Source organism: Carassius auratus, chromosome 28 (genome assembly GCF_003368295.1).
Source record: "Carassius auratus strain Wakin chromosome 28, ASM336829v1, whole genome shotgun sequence".
NCBI classification, from domain to species: domain Eukaryota; kingdom Metazoa; phylum Chordata; class Actinopteri; order Cypriniformes; family Cyprinidae; genus Carassius; species Carassius auratus.
Window position 1 is genome coordinate 18,576,324 of NC_039270.1, and position 27,858 is coordinate 18,604,181.

The 27,858-nt window shown below is 38.8% G+C and overlaps 1 protein-coding gene across 3 annotated transcripts; it reads left to right on the top strand.

The window, feature by feature from the left end:
* Nucleotides 1–47: 47 nt before the first annotated feature.
* LOC113047070 (gastrula zinc finger protein XlCGF57.1-like) lies at nt 48–27,817 on the top strand. Of its 3 annotated transcripts, none has more exons than XR_003276196.1 (4): nt 48–98; nt 318–423; nt 15,304–19,600; nt 25,179–27,817. XR_003276196.1 is itself a non-coding variant. In XM_026208328.1 (2 exons), the coding sequence occupies exons 1-2, from the start codon at nt 327–329 to the stop codon at nt 16,548–16,550; spliced, it is 1,344 nt and encodes a 447-aa protein (XP_026064113.1). In that variant the 5' UTR covers nt 115–326; the 3' UTR covers nt 16,551–19,754. The 3 variants fall into 3 exon arrangements, 1 of the variants encoding a protein (XP_026064113.1); XR_003276197.1 differs by lacking the exon at nt 48–98 and adding an exon at nt 124–193; XM_026208328.1 differs by lacking the exons at nt 48–98; nt 25,179–27,817 and having other exon boundaries at nt 115–423; nt 15,304–19,754.
* The last annotated feature ends 41 nt before the right edge of the window (nt 27,818–27,858 follow it).

Sequence of the window (27,858 nt, forward strand, 5' to 3'; positions counted from 1 at the left end):
TGTATATGGACGTAAATGTCTAGGCATCATACGGGACTTTTATTCTGGTGTTGTGGTATGACGTCACAAGTCTGCGTCTGTGATTAGGCTGAGGAAAGGTTTGTGGTGTTTGTTTCTGAATTATAGCAAACCGCTCTGACATTAATGACTGTTATTTTGTGTTAGTAAAGCGCATCCACGCGAGTAACAATAGGTGCGTCTCATTCATTATAGTGAAAGTCAATGTCAAATAACTGTTAGTTAATGAGATAAACGGACGGATTTAGACATATTTAGTTGGCATTTAATTTCCCTTCTGTTAATGATTCTTATTTTAGTAATGACACATGATTGTAAAGATGGCGTTTATTAAAGAGGAGAGTGAAGACGTGAAGATTGAAGAAGCATTCAGAGTCAAACATGAAGAGACTGAGGAACAAACAGGTTGGTTTTCATTTATCTTATGTATCCAAAAGTGTTTTTCTTTTAGTGCCTTTGTGTAACGACAAGTAGCAGCAGCTCACCTACAAACACTTTCATTAGTTTGAATAATAAACAGACCGTTAACAAAGACTAGTGTGGACACAAATATAGTTATAATATAATCGTTATCACTCTTGAACAAATATGACAGAAAATTAGACAAAAGAGCCCCTGCACAATTAAATTTAAATCTGCTCATGTTACAATCTATAAGTAGTAAGAGATTTCTAAATATGGGTGTCTATATGCATCAATTATTATTTTGTTTCTGTATATTGCTTCATTTTTAATTACTGAAAATTAAAGTAATTTAAGGTTAAACTGCTTGTGCTATGATTTCTCTCCAAAAATATGAAAATATGATTTTTTTTTTTTTTAACCTAAAACCTAAATAAAAATTTATTTATTCAGGCATTTCATTGGTTTTAAACAGATCACCCTTATGTTAGACTAAATATAATTTACAGATTCAATAATCAAATGAATCATTTAGTGCGATTTGCAAACAGATTTAAAAGGTTCATTGAAAATAATTAATTTTTCTCAGAGCAAGTGATGATTTCTATATTTCAAAGTATGGAGCAGCAGTGTTTAATGAAAGAGGTGGAGTAAAAAGAACAGTCTCATGCTTTGGAATGTAGTGAAGTAAAAGTTAGTCGAAATAAAACTCCGGTAAGGATACAGATACTTGTGAATGTACTTAAGTACAGTAATAAAGTACATTTTTGGAGCATAACAAGAATGATTGAGTCAGAGTAGGCTTGCTGCTGTAGTATTTGGTCATATAAATGCACTGTTTATATTACTTGCCCATTGCATCACTGCCCCACTGTCATTTTTCTTTTTATACAAATAAAAATGATTTAGTTAAATTGGGGGGAAGCATACTACAGTGCTAAATTACAGTCAGGGTTGCCAGGTCTGTGTGAGAAAAAGTAGCGCAATGACCAAACCTCAAAATATTTTCATACCTACAATACAAATTTTATAATTAATGTTTTGAACATTGATCATAAACACACCACAAAGGACTTGGCAACCTTGTGTCTAGCACGAGCCAAGAGGAAGGAAAGATGACTGAACAACATGATCACCAATGTGGAGAATTAGCAGCTCAACAGATCTTGAGCTCAATGACAAATATCTTATCTTGTAAAATCTTATCTCACTCCCCCCGTTTGACTGGAAGAGGTGGAGGTACTGGTCTGCTCATCTCTAATGATTGGAAATGTAATCCTTTACCATCTTTGGGTATCAACAGCTCCTTTGAATCTCATTCAGTTACTGTTACCTACCCTTTTAAAATACATTTTTTAGTTGTCTATCGACCCCCAGGACCACTAGGTAACTTTTTGGATGAATTAGATGCGTTGCTCTCAACCTTTTCTGAGGATGGTACTCCCCTAGTTATGCTTGGAGATTTCAACATTCATCTAGATAAACCTCTGTTTGCCGATTTTCACACTCTGCTTGCCTCTTTTGATCTCAACCGAGTGTCAACTACTGCTACTCACAAATCAGGCAACCAACTGGACCTTATTTATACACGACATTGCACTACTGATCATGTTCTGGTTACTCCACTTCACACGTCGGATCACTTCCTCCTCACACTTAACCTCAACATGGTCCCTAAAACATCATTTACCCCTCCACATGTCATCTTTCGACGTAACCTACACACACCCTCCCGGCTATCTACAATGGTTTCATCTTCACTTCCTTCCCTTAAACTGTTTGCATCTTTGGATGCTAACAGTGCTACTGATACTTTCTGCTCCACTCTTACATCTTGTTTAGACACTGTTTGCCCCTTATATTCCAGGCTAGCCCGTAACACCCCTTCTGCCTCTTGGTTATCTGATGTTCTACGCGAACACCGTTCTAAGCTTAGAGCTTCTGAAAGGGTGTGGCGCAAGTCCAAAAATACTACTGACCTTGTTGTGTATCAGTCACTCCTATCTTCTTTCTCTGCTAATGTCTCCACTGCTAAAATGACATACTACCATAACAAAATTAATAATTCGTCTAACTCTCGCATGCTTTTTAAAACATTTTCCTCACTTCTTTGTCCTCCTCCTCCCCCTCCTGCTTCATATCTAATAGCTGACGACTTTGCAACGTTTTTCATTAATAAAATGAAACGCATTAGTGCACAATTTTCCACACCACAATCAGTCAAGCTCATATCACCAGCAAACTTAAACTCATTTACATCCTTCTCTTCACTCTCTGAGGCAGAAGTCTCAAAACTCATCCTTTCTGATCAGCCTACTACTTGCCCGCTTGATCCAATTCCATCTCATCTTCTTCAAGCCATTTCTCCTGCAGTTATACCTGCACTCACTCACATCATCAACACTTCCCTCCACACTGGTGTTTTTCCCTCATCATTTAGACAGGCACGTATAACTCCACTACTTAAGAAACCCACCCTCAACCCATCTCTTTAGAGAACTACAGACCAGTTTCCCTTCTTCCTTTCATTGCAAAAACACTTGAACAAGCTGTGTTCAAACAAATCTCTACATTTCTCACACACAACAACCTCCTTGACAGCAATCAATCTGGCTTCAGAAGTGGACATTCAGCTGAGACTGCCTTGCTTTCGGTTGTTGAAGCTCTAAGACTGGCAAGAGCAGAATCCAAATCTTCAGTACTTATCCTGCTTGATCTGTCCGCTGCTTTTGACACGGTAAACCACCAGATCCTCCTATCAACCCTACTGGCAAAAGGCATCTCAGGAACCACACTTCAATGGTTTGAGTCTTACCTATCAGATAGGTCCTTCAAAGTATCTTGGAGAGGTGAGGTGTCCAAGTCTCAACATCTAACTACTGGGGTGCCTCAGGGCTCAGTTCTTGGACAACTTCTCTTCTCTGTCTACATGGCATCATTAGGTTCTGTCATTCAGAAATATGGCTTTTCATACCACTGCTATGCTGATGACACTCAACTCTACCTCTTATTCCATCCTGATGATTTGACGGTAGCTATTCACATCTCAGCTTGTCTAACAAATTGAAAGTCAATTGAAATTCTAAATGTAATTTAAAACCTTGCATATTTATAGCTTTTTGATGCGTGAAAATTAAATACAAAATCTACACATTGTGGAAGCAAGTGGTAATGATCAGAAAATCAGCAGGAACAAGAAAAGTCTCAGGTAGGGCTTTATGCAGCATTCCAGGCATGTTTTTGAGCTCGTAAGTAACGACTTCAAACCATGACTCACGACTTTGTAGTGTTCCAGGCAAATCACGCCAAACTTCCTGAGTGCACTGAATGGTAGCTAGATTATACATTTTATTGCAAAGTTATATTGTCCTAAAATATATTTTTCAATATGTACCACTAGCATAAACACTGCATCACTGCTGCCATTGTTGTTTTGCGGGGTATGTGACGTCAGAGCTTGGAACTGGGAGTACAGGTGCTGGTCATATAATTAGAAAGTCATCAAAAAGTTTATTTCACTAATTCCATTCATTTTAATTTTGATGTTTATAACCGACAACTTAAGGAAAATCCAAAATTCAGTTTCTCAGAAAATAAGAATATTGTGGAAAGGTTCAATATTGAAGACACCTGGTGCCACACTCTAATCAGCTTATTAACTCAAACACCTGTAAAGGCCTCTAAATGGTCTCTCAGTCTAGTTCTGTAGGCTACGGGACTTGACAGTTGTCCAAAAGACGTCCATTAGCCACATTACCACTGTCGGGCCAGTGCGAGCCAGGGCTTAAAACGGGCCGGGCCGGGCCGGGCGGGGCTAATAGCCCTGGGCCAGTAACACCGAGGTCAGAATAGTGCTGGGTTTCCACTGTCAAGCCTGAAGCTCTGCTGCGCTTCACTAAAACACGCCCTTTACACGCCTCTCAGGGACAATGTCAAGCAACCCCATAATTTCACCAACAAAGAGAAGTTATCAGAAAACGAATAAGAAATAAATCACTGGAACATGCGCTATCACAAAACGAACACGATTAAAGCAGCCTTTTGTTGGCATGCTTTAAATATTCAAAATCAAAAGCATCGATGTTGTACTATGGAATAAGTGATACATTGATCATAAATCAATTTACCAGGACTCAAAATTAATCACACAGAAATAAATGTATTTCTATTTTATTTATTTTTCAGTCTAGTCTGTTTCTGTAAATTTGTAGCCTATACGTCATATTTAGAATGAATGATAGGCTATCTCTATTTTTATAAAAGCTCCCGAACAAAAACATTATTATATTTTTTTGTGATAGGCAACATGGAGCTAAACTCTCGAGACGAGACTTATGACAGATAATAGAAATTACTAAATAAATACACGATTGTGATAGAGAATAAGAAACGTGTGTCTGTTTACTATGGTAACATGTTTAGCGTGCATAGTCTTTTGCATCCCTTAAAATATTTCTGCCTTGTTCACTGATTATAATCCACATTGGATTGGATCGCATTATTTCAAACACTCGCTTCTGCCTGAAAGTGAGTTTTAAGAAACTTTATCTTTCTGAAGTGGAGAACTTTATCTTTCTGATGTGGAGAAACTTAGCCTTTGTTCATAACGTCTAGCTCCAGCTGGCCCGCTTTGGCACAAGGTTTTCGTCGGGCCAAAAAACCCTGCCTGTTGTTCCCCGAGGAAGCCCCGGTGAGTCACAATCAAGCCTCTGAAGTGACAGTGAAAATGTGACTGGCCCTGGCACACATAGCACGCCCTGTTTAAGCTCAACAGTGGAAACGCGGTTATTGACACCTTGCACAAGGAGAGCAAGATACAAAAGGTCATTGCAAAAGAGGCTGGCTGTTCACAAAGCTCTGTGTCCAAGCACATTAATAGAGAGGCAAAGGGAAGGAAAAGATGTGATAGAAAAAAAGTGTACAAGCGATAGGGATACCCACACCCTGGAGAGAAACCCATTCAAAAATGTGGGGGAAATTCACAAAGAGTGGACTGCAGCTGGAGTTAGTGCTTCAAGAACCACCACACACAGAAATATGCAAGACATGGGGTTCAGCTGTCAGTTGTAATCAACAAAATTAAATGATATAAACATTTGAATTATATATATCTGTATGTTATGGATTCATATGATATACAAGTTTCACTTTTTGAATGGAATTAGTTAAATAGATCAACTTTTTGATGATATTCTAATTGTATGACCAGCACCTGTATATCGATGTAGTTCGAGTTCACGGGTGGGAAGTCATGGGTTTGACTGCTGTTCTAGTGCACTTTCACAGGTAGAGGGATGGAAAAACACAGGTTACGGGTTGCCTTTAACGTGGCATTAGATCTACATTTGTGATTGTAGGAAACTGTCTGTTTCAAACTGTAGTTTTAGGAAAAAATGTTCAGCAATGGTGTTTACCAATGAATTTGGACATGATTCATCATTAAGCATATTAATAACCCCAGATAGACAGGTCAACCACATTTTATCTCCATCTAGATGTGCCAGTGTTTGGTAATGCGATATATCACAATAATGTAAATGCACAATATTGTTATCGTGGCCACTTAAAAATGCAGGGAATCATTTTTTATTACAAATTTTTAAGAATTTGGAATGCATTTTAAGAATACTTTTCACATCAACTGGTTACATTTACATTTATTCATTTAGCAGATGCTTTTATCCAAAGCGACTTACAGTGTTAATTTCGTTGACTAAATATTTTCGTCATTATTTTCGTCACGAATATATTTTTGCCGACGAAAACGAAACGAAAACTAAAATAGAAGGCACTGATGGAGACTAAAACTATGACTAAATTGATTGACATTATCGTTAACGAATAAAGGACGAGACGAAAATAGACTGTGACGAAAATCAAATCAGCAGACGGGAGAGATGCGAGGAATGAGCAAAAGAACCAGCAAAACAGAACAGACTGCACGAGAGAAGGGAACCAATCAGAGCCTGACTTATTGAGACGTGAAGCGAAGGTTTTCAGTTTTTATGAGCTCCCGGGAAGTCGGCATTCGAAGAGGTGATAGGGACTTTAAGCAACAGCCTCTGGTGGAACGGCAACGCCATTCTGGCGTTGTATTGCGCCTGCGCGAATTTAACTGCTACTTTGTGACGTTCTAATTTAACGGTCTACTACGGGAGAACAGCTGATTTGCCAGAGTCGCTACAACGTGAGAGGTTAGGTAAATAAATGTTATGTTTTTAGACTTATTTACATCATACAATATTAAAAACTCCTCTTCTGACAAAAGATTGTCATTTAACGCCAAAAGCAATCCTTCTCTTGCTTTTTTAAATTATATATTTTTTTGGATCTCAATAAATGAATTAATGCTGCGTTGCGCTGTTCTGTTTTACCGTTGCTTAGTGACTTTTACGTTCTTGGCTACAGCGGTGTGACGGCAAACTTCCGGTCGCTGTAGCCGTTCCATTCGCAGCTGTTGCTTAAAGTCCCTACTGTCTAAAAGAGCGACAAAATGTACACAGCTCACTTCACGTTTGACGACGAACAAAACAAAACAAAGTGTAAAGCACGCAGAGCGCTCATTCGTGGCAAGAACACAACCAATTTGAAAAGACATTTACAGACGAGCCACCCGGACATTTTCTCAAATGTAATTTCACAACGATGTTCTTTTGTTTATTGAGCTAAGCAAAATTGGAATAGTGCAGTGCGTAGATGTTGTAGCATTAAATATTACGAACTGAAAAGTACTGTAAAATAGCCCCTTCTTCAAATTAGATGCGAGCACAATACTAATACGTAATATCATGATAAATACATTTGATTAATACTAATGTTTAGTATATTTTATAATGTTCTACTTGTTGACAATATCACAAATATTTCTATATTAGTCATGTGAAACATGAATGTTCACATCCTATCATTATACATACAAATCTAGCAATATTGTAGTATTTAAAACATACAATATTGCTAGACAAATGAATACCTTATAAAATCTTGTTACTTTTTTTATCCACCTAGCTGCCAACTTATTAAATATTTACTTTAAATGTATGCACTTATTGTTCAGCTCAGCTGTAAGCTTTAAGGTCCTGGACCTAACGTTATTTTTCTTTTATTGATGGTCAGTTGGCAGCTAGTTATTGTTTACATTATCATGACAGTGTTTGTTGCTGCATAAAAGCTTTTGAATCGAAATAAAGACACAGTTGTGTTGAAATAAAGTTGAATTTGTGTTTTATATATTTTGGTTAAGTTTGTTTCCTATACCAGTTGTAAAAAATTGTCTAGTAAATCTGTTATTGATTTTAGTCTTATTTTAGTCGACTAAAATACCAAGCATTTTAGTCGACTGATGGTCAATTGGCAGCTAGTTATTGTTTACATTATCATGACAGTGTTTGTTGCTGCATAAAAGCTTTTGAATCGAAATAAAGACACAGTTGTGTTGAAATAAAGTTGAATTTGTGTTTTATATATTTTGGTTAAGTTTGTTTCCTATACCAGTTGTAAAAAATTGTCTAGTAAATCTGTTATTGATTTTAGTCTTATTTTAGTCGACTAAAATACCAAGCAATTTTAGTCGACTAAAATACCAAGCAATTTTAGTCGACTAAAATAAGACTAAAATTAAAACAAATCAGATGACTAAAACTTGACTAAAACTAAAAAGAATTATAGTCAAAAGACTAAGACTAAAACTAAATTAAAATTTTGTGTCAAAATTAACACTGGCGACTTACAGATGAAGACAGTGGAAGCAATCAAGAACAACAAAAATAGCAATGATATATAAGTGCTATAAAAAGTCTCAGTTAGGTTAACACGGTACACGTAGCATGTGATTTTAAATAATATAATAAATAAAAAGAAAACAGATAGAATAAAAAAATAAAAGAATAGAGCAAGCTAGTTAGAGTTGTGTTCTGTTTTGCCGTTTGGTCACAAATTTACATTAATTAAATCATATTGGTTTCTTTTCCCAACTTCTTACCATCTCATTTTGCAGGTTTATTTTATTGTCATTTACTTTTAATCACTTACTGTTCTCTAATGCTGTGTTCACACCAAACGCGAATAGAGCGTCTGGCGCGAATGATTTCAATGTTAAGTCAATGCAAAGGTGTGTTTACGCGCGTCTGGAGGTCTCGCGGTGCAAATGGGGCGTTAAGCGCGGCGCGGAAGATGCGAATTCGCCTCATTCGCGCGAATAGAGTGCTTCGCGCGAAATGGTGCTTTTTGTGCATTTAGCGTCTGACGCGAATTCGCGTCTTCCGCCCGAGTTGAAAAATTTTAACTTTGTCAATTCGTGCCACGTTAACCAATCCGGAGCCTGCTAGGGGTCACTCATTCAACAGTATGTTCCTGCAGCCTCCGGTTGTGCAGGAATACCCTTCTCCACTCATTCAACAAGGAGGAACGACAGACGTTGTCATTGAGCAGTGAACCGGAGCTATATGACAAAAGTTCATACTTCTATAGAGACAGGAATAAAAATGACCTATGTATATAAAACATATCAATATAGATAAATTGAATAAAGGCCAAAGATAAGAAACGTTTAATTTTACCCTGAATTATATTTTATCTTGGACCACTAAAGAGACATCAGAGCCAGCGGCAAATGTCAGAAGATCTAGCCGAGGTGAGGCTACTCTCGGCGGATACATGATGACGGAGCTCCCGCTGATCATGTGGAGCTCACGTTTCCGAGATTGGCGAAACACATTTTTTAAATAGACGCTGTCATTATAAATAAACCGCATATTTGAGTTTAAAACAACTACATTCGGGTGATTCTCACGAAATCGTAGTTTCAAAGATTTCATATATGACATTTAAAAAAATGTTTGTATCAACAAATTTTCTTTTTAAGCATTAAGAGCCGGGTCTGAAGTGTCAGTGACCATAAATTTAAAAAAGTTTTACTGACAATTTAACAACTTTTTGAACATATTTTCCAAAACATGTCCTTAAAAATCTCATTACCGTAACACTCTGAAAAGTCCAGTGATGTGGAGAAAAATAATACTTTTTCACATTTTTAAAAATGGTTTATTAACAGTCATGCACAGTTACTTGAAACTCTGGAATAAAATATATTTTTATAATAACATTTTTGTGATTTTCAATTATTTATCTCATTACCGCAACACCTGCATTTTGCAGCCAATTTTTTTATTTTCAAAATGATGTTGCAAACCTGAAAGAACATAATGTATAGATTCTGTACATACATTTAAAAGCAGACTACTATTTTTCAATTTCTTAAATTTTAAAAGAACACATGTTGCGGTAATGATACATAGGTTACGAAAATGAGGTTCATGATTTCGGTAATGATAATAGGCATATTAAGTATGTGGTATAGTCAAACAAATAATATTTAATGTAGAAAATAAATTAGATAATATTGGCATAAATTATTCTGCAGTGCTTCATAACTAGATAACATAGGGTATAAACACCAGGGGCCATTTTCACAAAATATTTTAAGTGAAACTAAATGTTGCTCCTAACTCCACATCTTTAGGACTCTTCGACTCTTCTTCGTACTTCATAAAGTGTTTTTATGTAAAAATCGGCTCTTAAATCTGTGAAAAGTTAGTGGTAGTCAAGAGGACACCTAAATCACAAAGACCAAATCCTAAACAATCCTAAAATGGCTGTTTCCTCAGCAATCCAGTTTGGATTTCTTTTACCTTTGTACTAAATCTTACTGTCATATCAGCCATAATAATTCTAGTCTGTTAATTAAAAGGCTGCTTATACATATAACAACTATTTATAAGATGCAGACATGTAGAAGCTGACAATTAGCTGAACATATGCTTGTTTAATTAGTGACACTCTAGTTCAAACTTTATTTGAATATTGCAACATTTTTATTTTGAAATCTTTATTTGATTATGGCAACATGATATCTCATTCTACAATATTTCTATTATAAAATAACTGACAGAGACCCATCCTTTATCAGCCAATCACTGTGGGTGTAGTTAGTAATCATGCTGACATCATCCATACCAAAAAGGTCATCCTCACTCTTTTTCTTAGCTTTAGATTTCTCCCCATTCCTTAGTAAAATTCTGTCACAGCTGCTTTATGAATAGGTTTTATGAGAAGCAGTTTAAAGGGGACCCTGTGGTTTTTCACAAAAATAAATACTTAATAGTGTAGTGGTAGTCATGGACACTTTATATTTCCACTATTGTATCATTATTATTATACATGAATATTCAGTCTGTCATTTTTCTGTCATGTGAAAAATTATAGAAGAATATCCATTTACTTTTTTCAGAATATTTGAATTGTAATTTGTTTAAATTACAACATAACATAAGTTAAGATACAGCTGGACGCATTGCGGTAATGAGAATTTCAGCAGAAAATGCAATAAAATGCAAAAATAATTAATTCCTATGTTGAAATTACTCTTTGTGCAAGGTAGAGAACAGTATTGTCTTTATTGTGGTGTTTTTATATATTACTAAATTGCATGTTTAATATCTAAAATCACTAGTGACATGGCGTTAAAACTGTTTCGTGAGAATGACCCATTCTCGCCTGAAATACTTTTAAAAATACATTTCATGACACAATAACAGTAATATTTTGAAAATTATCCGAATAAAAATGGCGGTGGAAAATGCTGCGTGAACTCAGCTGGCCGAAGCCCCCCCCATGACGCGAATTCGCATCTTTTGTGAAGTTAATTTCATGCGTGAATAAAGCGAATTACTCGCGTGAATGATCTCAAAATGGTCAAGCAGCAAACTAGGCGCGGTAGACGCGAATTTGACGCTCTATTCACGTTTGGTGTGAACACAGCATTACAGTGGTAAACATGCTGGGTGGGAAATTAATGATTTGGTGGACATGAATTAAGAATTCCTACAATGTATTCATTCATTCCCTATTTTTACTTTAATCATGGGTTATCTAGGGAACAAATTGAAACATGAACGGTGGCCACTAATTAATAAATCATAGGAACGAATTAACAAGTTGTAGGATTGAATTACATATGTCGTGCTTGTGTCCCGCAACTCTGTCAAAGCGCAGTGCCCGCCATAAAAATTGTCTAAGGAAATTATAATTAAAGCGAGCACCATGTAAAAGTAAAATAAACACATAAAGCTTATGTTACATCCCGAGACACATTTTATTTGGGATTTGTTCTATGTGCTTTGTGGTGTGCTTTCTTTTGTTTGTTGTGTTCCCCCCCATGTCCACTGCTAACATTCTCATGCAGGTGATTGGGTTCACCTGTTACTGGTTTGCTTCCCATTCACCTCAGCTCCACTGATTGGTTGCAGCCAGGAGAAAGCCAGCACTGACTCACAACAAGCTTAGAGGGTTGCATATTGTAACCAGTCACAAGGACTTAATTTTTCAAACTTATTGTCAATTTTCCATTGTTAATAAGTGCTAACTAGTGATGGCAAAATGAGGCTTCCTGAACCACTGAGACCTCACAGCCCATTGCTTCACCAAAAAGTTCATTACTTGAAGCTTCATTCATTATTGCTAACTAGTGATACCTAGCTACTGTGCAAAGAAATAGCAGGCCAATAAAGTAATACTGAATCAATGACCTGAGCAGACATTTGTCCATTGCCTGGGTATCAAATAAAATGTTTTTCTCTCTGTCTGAATTTACTTGTGCAGAGACAACTGTCACACACAGTTCATTCATTATTCATAGATTGTTTGGATCGTGACCGTAGGGACAACAAAAGTGAGACTGAGTTGAGTGTAGTTCTTATGGTGGAGGGAGTGTAATAACGCAAATTGCAAAAGAAAAGTGTGGGGTGGGTGAAGAAAGGATCACACATGATTTTTATTGAGGAACAGATTTTTTTCAAGTGTGTTGGGGCTTAGACGATTCCTCCTTTTGGACAGAACCTCTCCAGCCCTCGAAAAGCCTTTCGCTTGGAACAGAGGAATGTCAGTGCCAGCTGGTATAAATGAGGATATATTTGTTTATGTTAAGCCCAATATACTAGTGGATCCTCAGATCTTCTGAGATTCACTTCGGATAAATATTGGTCCACTTCTGCAGTAGCATCTGCTGTTGCACTTGAACTCATTCTACTGTGATCCACCGTGCTTTCCAGCAGATGCCAAAGGTCACCTAATAATAGAGGTACATAAGAACAAAAACTTAGTTTACAATGGTTCACAGTAATAATCACTAATATGAATATTCACACAACAAAGACATATACTACTTACTGTTTGAAGATTGACCTGCTTCTGAAGAGGCTGGCAGCTGAGCTGGGGGTGTGATGGTGGAAGCAGAATGGAGACCACAACTTCTGATCACAGTAGCGCATTCCAATTTTAATCTTGATATAGCTCCTTGCAGTGTCCCTTGACTCAAGAATTCAAGTTTTTTGAATCTGGGATCCAATAACGTGGGTATGTCATCACACTTATTGATTCCAAAAGAACTGTGTGTTTCCCTGACCCTCCGTCCAAGGCTGTCAGCCAGCTGCCTTGTTAAGTTGGACTTAAGGCCTTCTAGCTTACTCGTTACAGCATGATTAAGCATTTTCATCAGAGGTATCACTTTGGAGGCAGACACCCTTTTCTCTCCTGAAAGCTCTACTGTAGCCTGGCGGAAAGGGTCAAGAACATCTAAAGCATCCTGGACGGCCTCATACTCTAGGACTGTTGGAGGGGTGATGTCGGTCTTTAGAGAGGCCAGGGCTGCCCCCACTGGCTCTCTCAGCTGATACAGACGTTCCAGCATGTTGTAAGTGTTGTTCCAGCGAGTGTCCACTTCAATTATCATTTTCAGAACTGGTCTCCCCATCAGCTCTTGTACTTGGGCCAGTCTCTCTTTTGCTGTAGTGCTGGTTCGAAAATAGGTCACAAGTTTCCTACATTTGTATAGAATTGTCATTGAAGCTACGGATGTCATCAAAAGATTTCCTCACAATAAGGTTTAGAGCATGTGCAAAGCAAATCGCATGTCTAACATTCAATGATCGTACACTTGCTATCATATTGGGTGCAGCATCAGTTACCTGGCACGTCAGTTAATCCTTTATGCCCCACTCCTCCATGAGCTTGATATGTCCAGTAGCCAAGTTCTGAGCAGTATGGCTCTTGGGGAAATGCTCTACACCTAGTAAAATAGTGCAGAGCTTGTCATTGTCATCTATAAAATGGCAAGTTACTGCAATGAAGGCATCCATGTCGAACGATGTCCACATGTCAGAGGTAAGGCTTATAGCCGCAACTTCCTGCAACTGCTCTCTGGTCTTCTCCTTTGCCTCCTTATATTTATGCTCATCCATGGCTTTCAAACCCTGTGGATAAAAATAAATGTAGATAATCCTACTTTTGACTTATTAAATAATGATGAATCACTTTATTAATCGCATACCTTTTGAGTTGGGATAACATAAGTGGGATCCAACACATGCAGGAGCTCCCTAAATCCATCATCTTCCACAATGGAGAAGGGTTGGGAGTCCTTGATGACCATGTTCACCAGGGCCTCATTTACCATTTCCTTTTTGGAATCTATAATAAAATAAAATGCAGGTGTATTGTAGGAGCCAATATATTATTTAGATAATGTTTATTATTATTATTAAGTACTTTGACTACTGTGTGGATTGTTAGTAGTCTTTGCTTGCTTGTGCAGTGCTCGATAATGCCTGAGAATGGAGGAGGTGTTATTGCTGTATGTCAACTCCTTTAGGCACAGCAAGCATTTCACCTAGAAACATAAACAAATAGACTGTTCAAGTTTTTTATCTTACGGTTTGCTTCGCGATGAGAGGAATAAGACATAATTCACCCCAAACAGATGTTAATGAATAGTTTACCGTGGAGGTGTGTGCGGAACAACCAATCCAAACTGGTTATGTTAGTTGACCAATCAGAACACAGTATGCTACCGAAAGGTGGGGTTTAAGGAAACTGAATCTTTTGAACAGCTTCGCACGAGGTACTAGCGTGTCTCTCTCTCTCTGCGGTGTTCCGGCTTATATCCGGTCTCTCCACGCCAATCACTGCAATCAAACACACGTGTTCGTTATTTGCACTTGACCTACTTATGCCTCGCTCTGCTCCCTCTTCTCTCTCCCGTTGCAGATTCCGCCAAACCACGCCCCCCTCGCCACAACTATTTTAACAATTTCTTTGTCAACAGTCTCTGTGTTTTTCCACATCACTGTAGCGCCATTGTGGAGAATATGAGCTGAATGCAGGCGGTGTACACTCTTCTGTGTCAGCCACATAAACTGACTTAATAAGAGTAAGCTCATATTCTCCAAAATGGTGCTACGGTGATGGCGATGGACAGAGGAGACTGCTGACAATGGATCTGTTGAATAGATTTTTGTGCCACCCCAAACTGGTTGCTGGCCTCTTCCTTGCCATCCTTATGATAACGTCCTGGCTCTACCCCTGCTACACCACTGATCTAACAGCACTAGAGTAGAGATGTAGCCACAATCTGATGCCAAAAGTTGTTCATTTATAACTTTAATAATCAGTTTATGTATTCTAATGGGATTTAAATCCTTAAATGTTAATTTCTCTGCAGAACTGAATGTAGCTCAGAAGATACAAATGTTCCCGATATTTTAGACAATTGGTAGATTTGAGATCAATCTATAATTAACCAATTGTCCTGGGCCAAACTATGCTTATTTTTGATAAAGTGTTTAATAATTGCCAGCTTGAACATTTTTGGGAAGTGACCTAAACAAAAAAAAGTTAACAATTTTGAGAAGAGTTTCTAAAATGATATGCATCACCTCCTTCAATAGATTAGTGGATATACTCTCTAACATTCATGTTGTAAATGTTTTGATGTCTGTCTCTTTGTGCTGTGTAACTGGCCTAACTTCCATTTGTCTTTTTTCACCATAGACCTCATGCCAGTGAAAGAGGAGCGCATAGTACCGAATGAAACGGAAGAGAATGAACAAAATGAGGCTCATCATGATTTTAAAACTGGAGAAGAATCTTTCAGTTGCCCACAGACTGAAGAGAAAACCGCTCATAAAACGGGAACTGAAAGTTATTTCACCCCATTTCACTCTGAAAAGAGTTACAGTGAACATGGAAACCTTGAAGTCCACATGAGAGTTCACACTGGAAAGAAGCGTTTCCCCTGCCAACAGTGTGGAAAAAGTTTTACTCAAAACGTAAACCTTAACAGACACATGAGAATTCACACTGGAGACAAACCTTATACCTGCACACAGTGTGGAAAGAGTTTCGATCAACATGGAAACCTAAAAGTGCACATGAGAATTCACACTGGAGGGAAGCCTTATTCCTGCCAACAATGTGGAAAAAGTTTCAATAGAAAAGGAGATCTTACTGACCACACGAGAGTTCACACTGGAGAGAGCCCTTTCCCCTGCCAACAGTGTGGAAAACGTTTTACTCAAAAAGTAAACCTTAACAGACACATGACAATACACACTGGAAACAAGCCTCACATCTGCCCTGAGTGTGGAAAGAGTTTTGATCAACTTGGAAACCTTAAAGTGCATATGAGAGTTCACACTGGAGAGAAGCCTTACACCTGCAAAGAGTGTGGGGTCAGTTTCACTCATGAAGGAAACCTTTACAGGCACATGAGAATTCACACTGGAGAGAAGTCCTTCACCTGCCAACAGTGTGGAAAAACATTCAATAGAAAAGGAAGTCTTAATGACCACATGAGAGTTCACACTGGAGAGAGCCCTTTCCCCTGCCAACAGTGTGGAAAGTGTTTTACTCAAAAAGTAAACCTTAACAGACACATGAGAATTCACACTGGAGACAAGCCTCACATCTGCCCTGAGTGTGGAAAGAGTTTTTATCAACATGGATACCTTAAAGTGCACATGAAAGTTCACACTGGAGAGAGACAATTTATCTGCCAAATGTGTGGAATAAGCTTCATTAAAAAAGGATTCCTTACCAGGCACATGAGAATTCACACTGGAGGAAAAGCTTATACATGCCCTCAGTGTGGAGAGAGTTTTGAACAACATGAAAGCCTTAAAGTCCACATGAGAGTTCACACTGTAGAGAGACCCTTCACCTGCCAACAGTGTGGAAAAAGCTTTACTGAAAAAGGAAACCTTAGCAGGCACATGAGAAAATTTCACCGCATTTATTAAACACAAACTTGATCAGCAGATGAGGATTAATTTGAGAGAACTGTTTTATGTCCTCAGGGTGGAAGTAGTCATGCAATAACATTATGATGTTGGCCAGTAGTCTCTGGTGTATATTCAGCAGGATTCTATATTTAGAAGGTGTTGTTTGGCAGCGTTAGAGTTGGGTACTTGATCTTGGACTTGGACTCAAGTCTGAGCTTTAATAAATCTAATAAAAATAAATGCAGACATCCTACAACATTTAGATGCAATGAAAGGTTGCCTATCATATTTCAAAATCAACTTCAGTTTACTTAAATTTAATTTTAACTTATACTTAATTTAAAAACAGCCACAGACCGACTGTACAAGTACAAGTTAGCATAAAATAAAAAAAATTTAAGAACTCCAATGGCAGCAAAACAGTTAACTCTTATAAGTTAAAAACAACAAGAGAATAAATACTTTTTGATACAAGACTTGAACTCAAACAAAGTGGACGCCAATCTAATATAGAGTGGGAGCTTGTTTCACAGTGTTGGACCAGCTTTGTCAATGGCTCGGTTACCCCTCGATTTTACCCGGATTTTGGGTATCTGAAGGAGGAGCTTATTTTTGGATCTAAGGCCTCTAGTGGGGAGTAGGGGTGAAGTACATTTGACAAATAAAAGGGTGCTAAACCATTTAATGATTTAAATACCAGTAATACAGTTTTAAACTCAATTCTAAAATTAATCTGAAGCCAGTGAGGGGATCTCAGAAGGGGGGTAGCATGATCAGATTTCCCCTTTCCCTTCAGTAATCTCGCCGCAGCATTTTGAATGACCTGTGATCAGGCCACTGCGATATAGCAGTCTCCAAGGAGTGCTTAGGAAGACGGGATTTGATTTTTGATAGAGAATGAAAAGACAAAAAGCTGGACCCAATGGCCACACTAATCTGCTTGTCAAATTTGAGGAAACTATCTGCTATCACACCTAGATCCTCAAGACATGCTGTTAGGTTGCCTACAGAACTCTTATTTTTCCTAGACATGCCATATAGATTTGCATATCATCGGCCTAGGAATTAAATGAAACATTATGCTTCCTAAAAATGGAACCCAAAGGGAGAAGATAGAGAAAAGGGGACAGGAGCTAAAACCGAGCCTTGAGGCACGCCACAGGATAGATTGTGAAGAGAAATTGTTCTATTTTTAGAGAAAAAAGTACATTCATTAGAAAATATTTAAACCAACGTAAAACAGCACGCAATGGTATCAAAAGCAGAGGACAGGTCCAACATTACTAAAATGACAGAGTCCCCTGAATATGTTGCCATATGAATATCATTACTAACTCTTACAAGAGTTTGTCTGTGCTAGTGTTCCTACGACAGACGAGCTTAGAGTGGTTAAAATCATCCAGGTTTAAATCGCACTCAAATTGATTAGATTTTGACACAATATTTAAACTGAAGCTTGCAGCAGGCAGTTATGGTAAAGAGTGTTGGGGTAATGCATTACAAGTAACGCAAGTTATGTAATCAGATTACTTTTTCCAAGTAATTAACTAGTAAAGTAACACATTACTTTTTAATTTACAAGAAAATATTCAAAAAAGTAACGCCAGTTACTTTGTTTTCCCATTTATTGACTGTCAAGTCTCCCGTCCCCATATTGGAAGAAATTTGAAGTACAGAGGTGTTGTGTGCACTGTGTGAACATGATGTAGTTCTAGACTAAATGTGAATGTGCACTGATTCTTCGCACTAACAACAACAACAAAAAAAGATTTTGTATTCATCAAAATTATTTAAAACTTGACAAAATGACTTAAACTCATAATATCACATAAACCTGCAATAATTAAATGTTAAATAAGACAAATGTATCTAATCCCATTATATTAACTAATGTCTTTGGTGCTGACCATTGATGATCCAGTTCAACCATACTAAAAGCAAAAGTGATATTGTAATGCATTACCTTTAAAATTAACTTTACCCAACACTGATGGTAAGAGGCAGGACATTTGTAAAAGAGCATAATAGGATGCATTTAAAAGCGTACTGATGATAGGCAATTGTTTAAGATCTCATAAGAAATCTGTAATCTGTCCTTTTTCCACTTCCTTTCTGCTTTTCTGCATGCCTGTCTCAAGAAACGAAAACTATTTTCAACCCATGCCTTTAACTTAGATGTAGATTTTGGATTAAAGAGCTTAAAATGAGCTATAAGGTTTAAAATATCTGTCCATGCACTGTTTAAAACAATAAAATCAAGATCCAATAATAGACTCTAATGATAAAAGAGGGTTGACCTCATTATAGAGCTTGACAAAATCCTCACAAACATGAGGCAAATATTAACAGGTTTGTGTACCATCAGAAGCCAGTGGGAGGGATGATTTAAATAAAACAGTAAAATGATCGGAGATGACAGAATCAATGACTTCAGCATCAGATAGACAATAGGGCCTTCCACACCCCGGGAACCTTTTCATAGTACCAGAACTAATTTTGGAAAACTACCCACTTTTGGGCATTTTCGCACCACTGGAACTGGGCACGATTTTAGTACCGGACTGCTTTTTTTAAGAACCAAATTAGATCCTACTCTGGAGCAGGGTCTCACCAGCACAACTGGTACTTAAAAATGCCCTCACCCTCCATGATTTAAAACAATGTGCAAACACACTGTAAACATTGTCAACTTATTTCGCAAGTGTGGAAAACAGCAATAGATGGACGGACTCTGAAGAGCTTGTACTTTTAAACATTTACACAGAAGGTACGCACTGAGGAAATCCAGTTGGAATTCAAAGAAAAAAACAAAAAGTGTCTATTGCTTCTCAGCTAGCGACACTGGGTATCCAGCATACAGCTCAGCAGTGCCATGACACAATTAAGAAGTTAAAACAAGACTAGAAATTAATTAAAGAGCACAACAATCAGAGTGTTGCCAGATACCAGCTACTGGACAACATTCTTGGCCACAGACTGGCTTATTCTGGTAGTGCCGGGATAAAGGATTCAGCTCTTGGGCTAAGGGGAAACTGACCATGGAGAGTTCACCAACCAACTCAAACCAGGTTTGTGCAACTGTTAAAGTTGTATGATAAAGACGCTTACCGTATTTTCCGGACAATAAGTCACACTTTTTTTCATAGTTTGGCTGGTCCTGCAACTTATAGTCAGGTGCGACTTATTTATCAAAATTAATTTGACATGAACCAAGAGAAATGAACTAAGAGACATGAACCAAGAGAAAACATTACCGTCTACCGCGCTCTATACTGCTCAGTGCTCCTGTAGCCTACACTGAAGACATAGAGCACCCTCTCGTGGCTGTAGACGGTAATGTTTTCTATTGGTTCTTGGTTCTAAATAAATGCGACTTATAGTCCAGTGCGACTTATATATGTTTTTTTCCTCATCATGACGTTTTTTTGGACTGAAGCAACTTATTCTCAGGTGCGACTTATAGTCCGAAAAATACGGAAATAAAAACTTTATTGTCTATAGCGCCTTTATGTAGATCTCAAAGCACTAAACAAAAACAGATAATATACTGTATAAAAATATGCAAATACATAAAAATCAAAAGAACAACAAAATAATTTTATAAATAAATAATACAAATCTTTAATTGAAAGTTACTCTTAAAATGAGTTTTAAGGCGAGATTTAAAAATGCTAAGAGTTTTAGCTTGCCTTATCACAATAGGTAAAGAATTCCACAGTTTGGGAGCTAATCGCGCATCAATAATAAAGCCCTATCGCCCTTCAATATTAAACAGGTTAATGAAACAGTTAAAAGGCCAGTTTCAGATGAGTGAAGGTCACGTTTTGGAGTATAAGAAATTAAAAGCTCAGACAAATATTGAGGTAGCAAACCCATGCAAAGCCTTGAAAGTAAGCATCAGAATTTTAAAATCAACCCTAAAACTAACATAGAGCCAAAGTACAGACTCCAAAACCAGAGTAATATGATCTCTCATCCTAGTTCTTGTAAGGATTCTAGCAGCCAAATTGTGCACTACCTGCAATTTGTTTAGGGTAGCTTTTGACACCCCCGCCAACAAGTCATTACAATAATCAATCCTGGTAAATAGAAAGTATTTCTCAACCTCTCAGCAACAGGAAAAGACAGCATTGGACAAAATATTCTATATAATATTCTGGTAAAATATTTCTAAGATGATAAAAGTTACATTTAAATCGAAAATCACCCCAAAAATTCTTTAGTTTTATTTTAAACTCCATAATTGAACCATCAACGGGCAAAGTAACTGACCTAGCTTTATGTAATTGGTGGGGTTAACCAATGAGCATAACCTCAGTTCTCTTTAGAACATTCATTCGTTATCTTACTATGGGAATTGCCTCGGGCGTTGGTGCTCCAATTACAATTAGGACAGTGATAAGGGAGTCCCGTCTACCCAGTATATACCATTGCATAACGGTCCCCACCTCATTTTCGTTCTCTTCCCCGTGAAAATCTTTCGGAAGCTATCCTCAGCAGATCCTCGATGAGTGGCTGCTTAACTGTTCATGGACGAACCGACCTTTAGGTACATCACCAAACGCAGCTGCTTTTTGGATGGGAAAACACTGTTAAAGGGAATATTTTTTTACTGCTTTTTTTTATTTACCAGTGGTGACCAGTGCATCAAGGCAGAATCTCATTTTTTTATTGAGCAGTTACAGCTTTTTCTCTTAATATTCTCTCACATTAAGTGGTGAACAGATTGTTACGATCCCAGACATTTACGGGAATAACTTGTGGTAAGACCCGTTATCGAGAGGCACGGTTGTGGTGATCTCGTTAATCTCTTGGTGTTTGCATCTCTGTTATGGTTACTGCAAGTCCATCCAGCAGCACAGCGAAAGGGAAAGATTCCTCTCGTCTATGCGCATACAGGTCGATGATCTTGTCTAAAGACTCTCACCCTCTGCACATAGCGTGTTTGGGAGTTAGGCATGCACAGGCTGCACTCACTAATCCCGAGTGCTGCCCTCACTGCTCTCAGTTCCTGTTATGAGTTTGGAGCGAGTTTTTTTCAACAGTATGTTAATGTCAACAGCAAAAGGGGAAATAACCTCTCTATTGAGCAAAAGTAATTTGGGTGGTGCCGCTGGAAAACAGTCAGCATGGTTTTTACTCCTAGTACTTTGTCATTCCCAAAATAGGTCTTACGGAACCTCAACAAACACCTCAGAAAGTACAAGTTCAAAATTCTCATAGTTAAAACATTGTTCAATGTTATTTGTCCCAGAGAGTTAAAATCAGTAGATCTGAAGTATGCTTTCACATAAGTATTTATCCGGCACACAGAAAATTCCTCAGGTTTGCCTATCAGGGAACAGCCTACAAATGTTTGTTCTGTTCGGTTTAGCTTTGGCTCCACAAACTTTTACGAAATGCGTTGAGGCAGCTCTATCACCGCTGAGAAAAACGGGTCTCAGAGTGTCAGCTTATTTGGGCAATCTCCTTCTCTCTGCTCCGTCATGGAGGCAGGTGGAGATACATACGAATCAGCTTGTGTCTCATTTAAAAGGCTTAGGCTTAAAAAAAAATGACACAAAAAGCTGCTTAGTGTCCATGCAGGAAATAATTTATCTGGGTCTCAGGCTGAACTCCAGGCATTCTTATCAGAGGAGTGCATTATGTCAATTCGTGGTTGTCTCTCCCTTTTCCAGAAAGGGAAAAAAGTCCCATTCAGAGTATGTTTACGTCTTCTAGGCCTGATGGCCTCGGCAGTGTTGGTCATCCCATTAGGACTGTTACGGGTGAGAGAGTTTCAGTGCTGGGTAGCGGAACAGCGTTTATGTCCGAAGCGCCACCTCTACCGCAAAGTGATAGCGTTGTCACATTGCTTGCACGCTCTCTGCTGCTGCAGCGATCATGTTTTTCTGGAATCAGGGACTCCACTGGAAACTATTTCTCTGAGAAAGGTGGTAACGACGGATGTGTCAATCACAGGTTGGGGTGCAGCGTGCGAGGGCAGAATTGCGAAAGGAAAATGGCCCATCTCGCTACAGGACGCACATATAAACTTCCTGGAACTATTAACAGTGTCTAGCATTGAAACGTTTCATGCGGTTCCTACTGAATCACCACATTTTGGTCAGATCGGACAACACAACGGTGGTGGCATATATAAATCGCCAAGGGGAACACATTCTCCCCAGCTTCACAGTCTAGCACGACGACTCATTGTGTGGGGCTTGAAGCATTTTCATTCATTACTAGCGACTCATGTCCCAGGAATAATGAATGTGGGGGCAGAGCTCCTGTCCAGGGGGAATCCTCGGTATGGAGAATAGACACTCCACCCTCAGGTAGTGAACCAGTTGTGGAAGAGGTTCGGCCTAATTGCCGCAGATCTATTCACCTCGCACGAAAATACCCATTGCACCCTATTCTTTTCTCTAGCGAGAGACGGTGCTCCGAAGGGTGTGGATGTTTTGGTTCACCTGTGGCCAAACGTACTGCGTTATGCATTTCCTCTTCTGAGTCTGATCATACCAACTTGAAAAAGAGTAAGATAGTGTGGTTACTCATGAATTTTGATCATGCCAAACTGGTCAGGGAAGTTGTGGCTGAAGGAGATAATCCAGCTTCTGCACGATTGGCCCTGGCCCTCTCCCAGTGCGCAGAGACCTCCTCTCACAAGCTCGCCGAGAGATTTTTCATCTGGCCCCAGACAAAGTGGATCTGGATATGACAGAAAATGGAACGTATTTGAATTTGCAATATGTTTGAGGTCAACTTACCAACCAGGGAGGCATTAACCCCTTTGCGTGCAAACATCGCTGACGGCCCCAGTTTATTATTGTTTCACTTTCACAGCACATTAAACATCACTGTCTTACTTCATCTGGACAAACTATGCATCAATTGAAAGTTTAAAGACTCTAGCTTCGATATTTGACCAATATTTTGATAAAACATTGTTGCAGTGACAGATATTTAGTGATTTATGTCAGGAGTGCAAAATAATAAATCCGTATTATGCCACATTTTGAATAGAAATTCACCTCTCAGTCATATTCAGTCACGTCAAGAGCGGTTTATTTGTGTTCACATAGACTCACTGAACAGCGTCAATAAGGATTTACAGACCAAAGATGCATATCTGCGGAGATATATGGATGTATTTACTGATGTTTACTTCATATTTCTTCAGACAGAATCGTCATTTCTATTCATTTTCCACGGATTTACGCGATCAGATGATAAACAGCCTCTCCCAGCGATCTGTGTATGTGTTTGCTGTGCCGGCAGCTCGTGCGGTGTGTGACTCAGACTCTGATTGGGCCTTCCCAAAAGTCAATCTGAGAGTGTAATATCTGGACACCGCCCCATCGTGTCACATGCTTCCTGCACACTTCCTGGTAGTTATCTGGCCAAAACAACACTGAAAAACCTCTGTACACACAAAATATCCGAACAATAAACCCGCGATTACGATAGTAAAGCTTGGTATGAGAATTTCTTGAGATCTGGGGCGTTTTTATAAAAAAAATCGAAAATGTACATCGGAAATGCTAACTTGTGCAGCGATGAAAAAGGCTACAAATAACATATTTTTACAACAGTAAACGACCAAATTCCACCCCTGATCGCTAAAGGAAGTTATTATAAACACTCGATCGGGGTTTAAAGTGAGTTTTTAGTAAAAGTGTACTAATAATTTCATAAATTGTCAGATGTAGCTTGATGCTAACGTTAGCACCAATGCTACTAATAGCAGGTGCTTTTCTTCTTCATAATGCATTTTTGTCTCAATAATTCATGTAAGGTCGTAAGAAAATGTTTTGTTGTATTTTTATAGTAAGACTTTTGATAAATAAGGGCTAAATGCAAACAGAGACTGAAGTGAGATTGCTGCTTTGTTGCTTTGTAAAGCCTGAAAAACCACAATCAAGGCTAATAAAGGTGGAATAAAAACAAAAGAATAATGATAAAAGAATAATGCGGATAATGTGTCATACCTGGCGGAGGTGTGAAAGACTCGTTTGGTGAGAACAATGGAATAACAGATAGGGATTAATCGGGCAGTTTTCACAGCCAAACACACACAAAATACACTGGAGAGTTTACATGTGAGATCTCACAGAGATGACAAGGGCCATAAATCAATCTGATTAGCCTTCTCTAAAAAACACACATGACATGGCCTTAGAAAATATTTCATAAAATTCACCGTTTTACAGATTCGATTATGAAATTTTTTATGAAGGTTTGGAAGACTTGTGGCCTTAGCTACACTGTGTTTTCAAACTCATATCCTACATCAACAATTTTTTAAATACATTTAAAACATATGTTTTTTATATTTTTATTTTTGTTTTTATGTTTGAGCTTATATATCTCTATTATCATAACAGTCTGAGTGATTCTGATTCATGAACAGTAAACTTTAAAGTGTCAGCTTTGTGAACAAAGTTTGATTATATATCTAGTCAGAAAGAATCATGAGCAGAAACCTTTTTATTTTGGGTATGTAATTTCGGTCTCCATGCCAAAAAAGGGGGGTTACTAGTAAGGGGTTAAAGTACCTTTTTTGCAACCATTATATGTTTTGTTACTGCATATGTACACTATTTAAAATGTAATTTTAACCTTTATGTAATTCTAAAATGTTGTTCTGTCTTTGTCTAGGTATAGCACCAGAGTCCTCTTTTGTTGCAGAGGCACAACATAGTGCCAATTTGATGGACATTAGTGGCACTGTATGCAGTGCCTTCATTTCCACGTCTTGCAGTACCCCCAGCCGCCCCGTCTCTGTACCACCTGTAATGTCCTTGTTCTCTTTTAGTTGCAAAGAGACGAATGGTTGATGCTAGTGTCGTAAGCCTGGTGAAAGAGATGATGGAGAAAGAGGAAGTGGACTGCAGACAATGTCAATAAGGCTTTGCATTTCTCCTGACTTTTTAATGGAGCAGGCACAGAGAGAAGCTGAGGAGCATGAACGGCTGCTTGTACAGGAGGAAGAAGCATGGTGTCAGCAGGATGTTTTCATGGAGGGTTTTCTGGCACCTATGAAAAACTGGTGGCAGGTGCACAGCACCCACATGAACCTACTGTCAACTAGCCCTATAAATGTTTAATTTTTTTCATTTTAATTACATTTTCTTGTTTGTACATTTACTTTTTTTTTGTATGTATTTTGTATGTACGTGTTAGTTTATATATTTAAAAAAAGACACAATTTTTATTAACAAATGACAAATATAAATAAAGTATGGAAAGAATTATGTTGCTTACTCTTTTTATTTGTGCTGGTAATCACCTCGTCTCAGAACATGATGAAGCGGCAATGTTTTTTTTTTTAATCCCAAAAAGGTATTTTTATCCAAAATAAAAATAAGGAAATGTATGTTAGTATGCATGTAATTAATGTTGGAAATGTAGCTTATGAAGTCATGAAAAAAACATGGACAGACAGACTACTTTGCATTCAGAAATCAGTGTCCTGAGCAGTCACAATGCAGTTTCTTAACAATTTTTACAGTAAGGATTGTTATAATTATAACTGGGACATTTCAGCTGGCACCCAAATGGTTTAGATGCTGCATCAAGGCAACACAAACTCCAAACTCTTCAGTCTCAGCAACAGGTGCCTGGTGTGTAACATCCGGTTGGGGGAAAGGACACACAAGGTACACACAACTCCTCTCTATGCTCCTTGCCATGGGTCTCACAGAGGTTGTGTAGTACACAGCAAGTGATCACCATGGACTTCACCCTTTCTAGAATGCAGTCATTGTGCTTCAACAGGCATCTCCATCATCCTTTCAATCGGCCAAATGCATTTTCAACCAAAATCTCCTCTTGCTTGTTTTATGGTTATATATACCTGCTGCTGTGCTGTCAGAAAACCATTGTCAGGGAAGGGCTTCATGAGCCAGCTTGTCAGTGGATATCCAAGGATGTAGAGGCCCACGTTTTGTCCATTAATATTTCTGTATTGCTGTGCAATCAAATTTATTCCCTTAGCCAGCTCCCATAATGCAGACAAACACAGAACCCTGACATCATGCAAACTGCCAGGTAACCCAGCAAAAACATTCCAAAATAACCACTTGGCATCAACAGCTGCCTGCAACACAATGGAGTACCACCTATTACGACTGAACTATTCAGTGTGGTATTCCAGGGGAGAGATGTAGTGATCTGTCTCACTAGACATTCTGAAATTTTGGCTCCACTGCTCATCTGTGAAGTAGGGCACTACAGTTGTCCACCCCTCATCGATTCTCTTGTGGACCCACTGTAAATCTAAGAACAAGAACTGATTTTAACCTGTGTTAAGTGTCCTACAGGTAATCGTGCTCATGAAGAGCAGGCACACAGTTGCCAGGTGCAGACACCGCTGAAGCTAAATTGTCCCGCATGTGTTCTCCTGCGCTGGCTTCTGTGTTGCAGGGTTCAGGTGGCCATCGTCATCCTCCGCAACTTCTGCATAAACTATGTCCCCATTAATAAGACAGAGGTTATGGAGCACCGTGCAGCATGCAATGACCTCTGGCACAAAAGCAGGACTGACTTCCAGTGCCTTGAAAAAAAGTTTCAGCATCCCGAAGGCCCTCTCCACGATGTCCGTGCACGAGAATGCTTCCTATTCCAGCGTTCTGTATGGCGTCATGAGGCAGATGGGCAAGGATACTAACCATGTCCAAGGATGCATTTTCCTGCAGGAAATGGGAAACGGGCGGCCAGTGTACACAGGGCTGTTCTTCAGCACCCTGGCATCGTACACAGACCCAGGATACCCCACAAAAATGTCGAGGAACTTCCCCTGGTGGTGAGTGATGGCCTGCAGCTGTACAGAATTAAAGAGCTTTCGATTAAAGTAGCACTGCACATCACTTGCTGGTGGTTTGATGCGGATGTGACAGCCATTTATAGCACCAGCTACTACTCTGAAAGCTGGAGACGCTGCCAGCTGGGCAAAACCTGCTCCCACCACCTCCAGGTCATCCGCACTGGGGAAAGAGATGAGCTGACTCAAAATCCCGATGACTGCCTTGCTCATTCTGTGCTCGTGCACAGTAGACTTCGGGATGTCAAAGGCGAGTGACACTACCCGGTGTGATGCTGCATGTGCCAGCCAGTAAAGGAACACCAGCACCTCAACGTCCTTTTCCCAGCCTTGGTCGCATTCAGGTTTCACTGCAGCAATCAAGGACTGGATGGAGTGCCGTGAAAGTCAAAGTTTGGTGCGGAGGTCAGCTCCATCTTCAAAATACAGACGAAGAATTGGCGCAGCAGCATTCAGGTGGCAGTAGGGCTCACAATCTGTAAACATGTATATAACTTTGTTGGCTTATTTATAAAT

Bases quoted from the DNA above. Each gene is read 5' to 3' on its own strand.
- LOC113047070 (XM_026208328.1), top strand. From the start codon at position 327: ATGATTGTAAAGATGGCGTTTATTAAAGAGGAGAGTGAAGACGTGAAG. The intron at 424-15,303 runs GTTGGTTTTCAT...TTTTCACCATAG, and splicing joins AGAGACTGAGGAACAAACAG to ACCTCATGCCAGTGAAAGAG.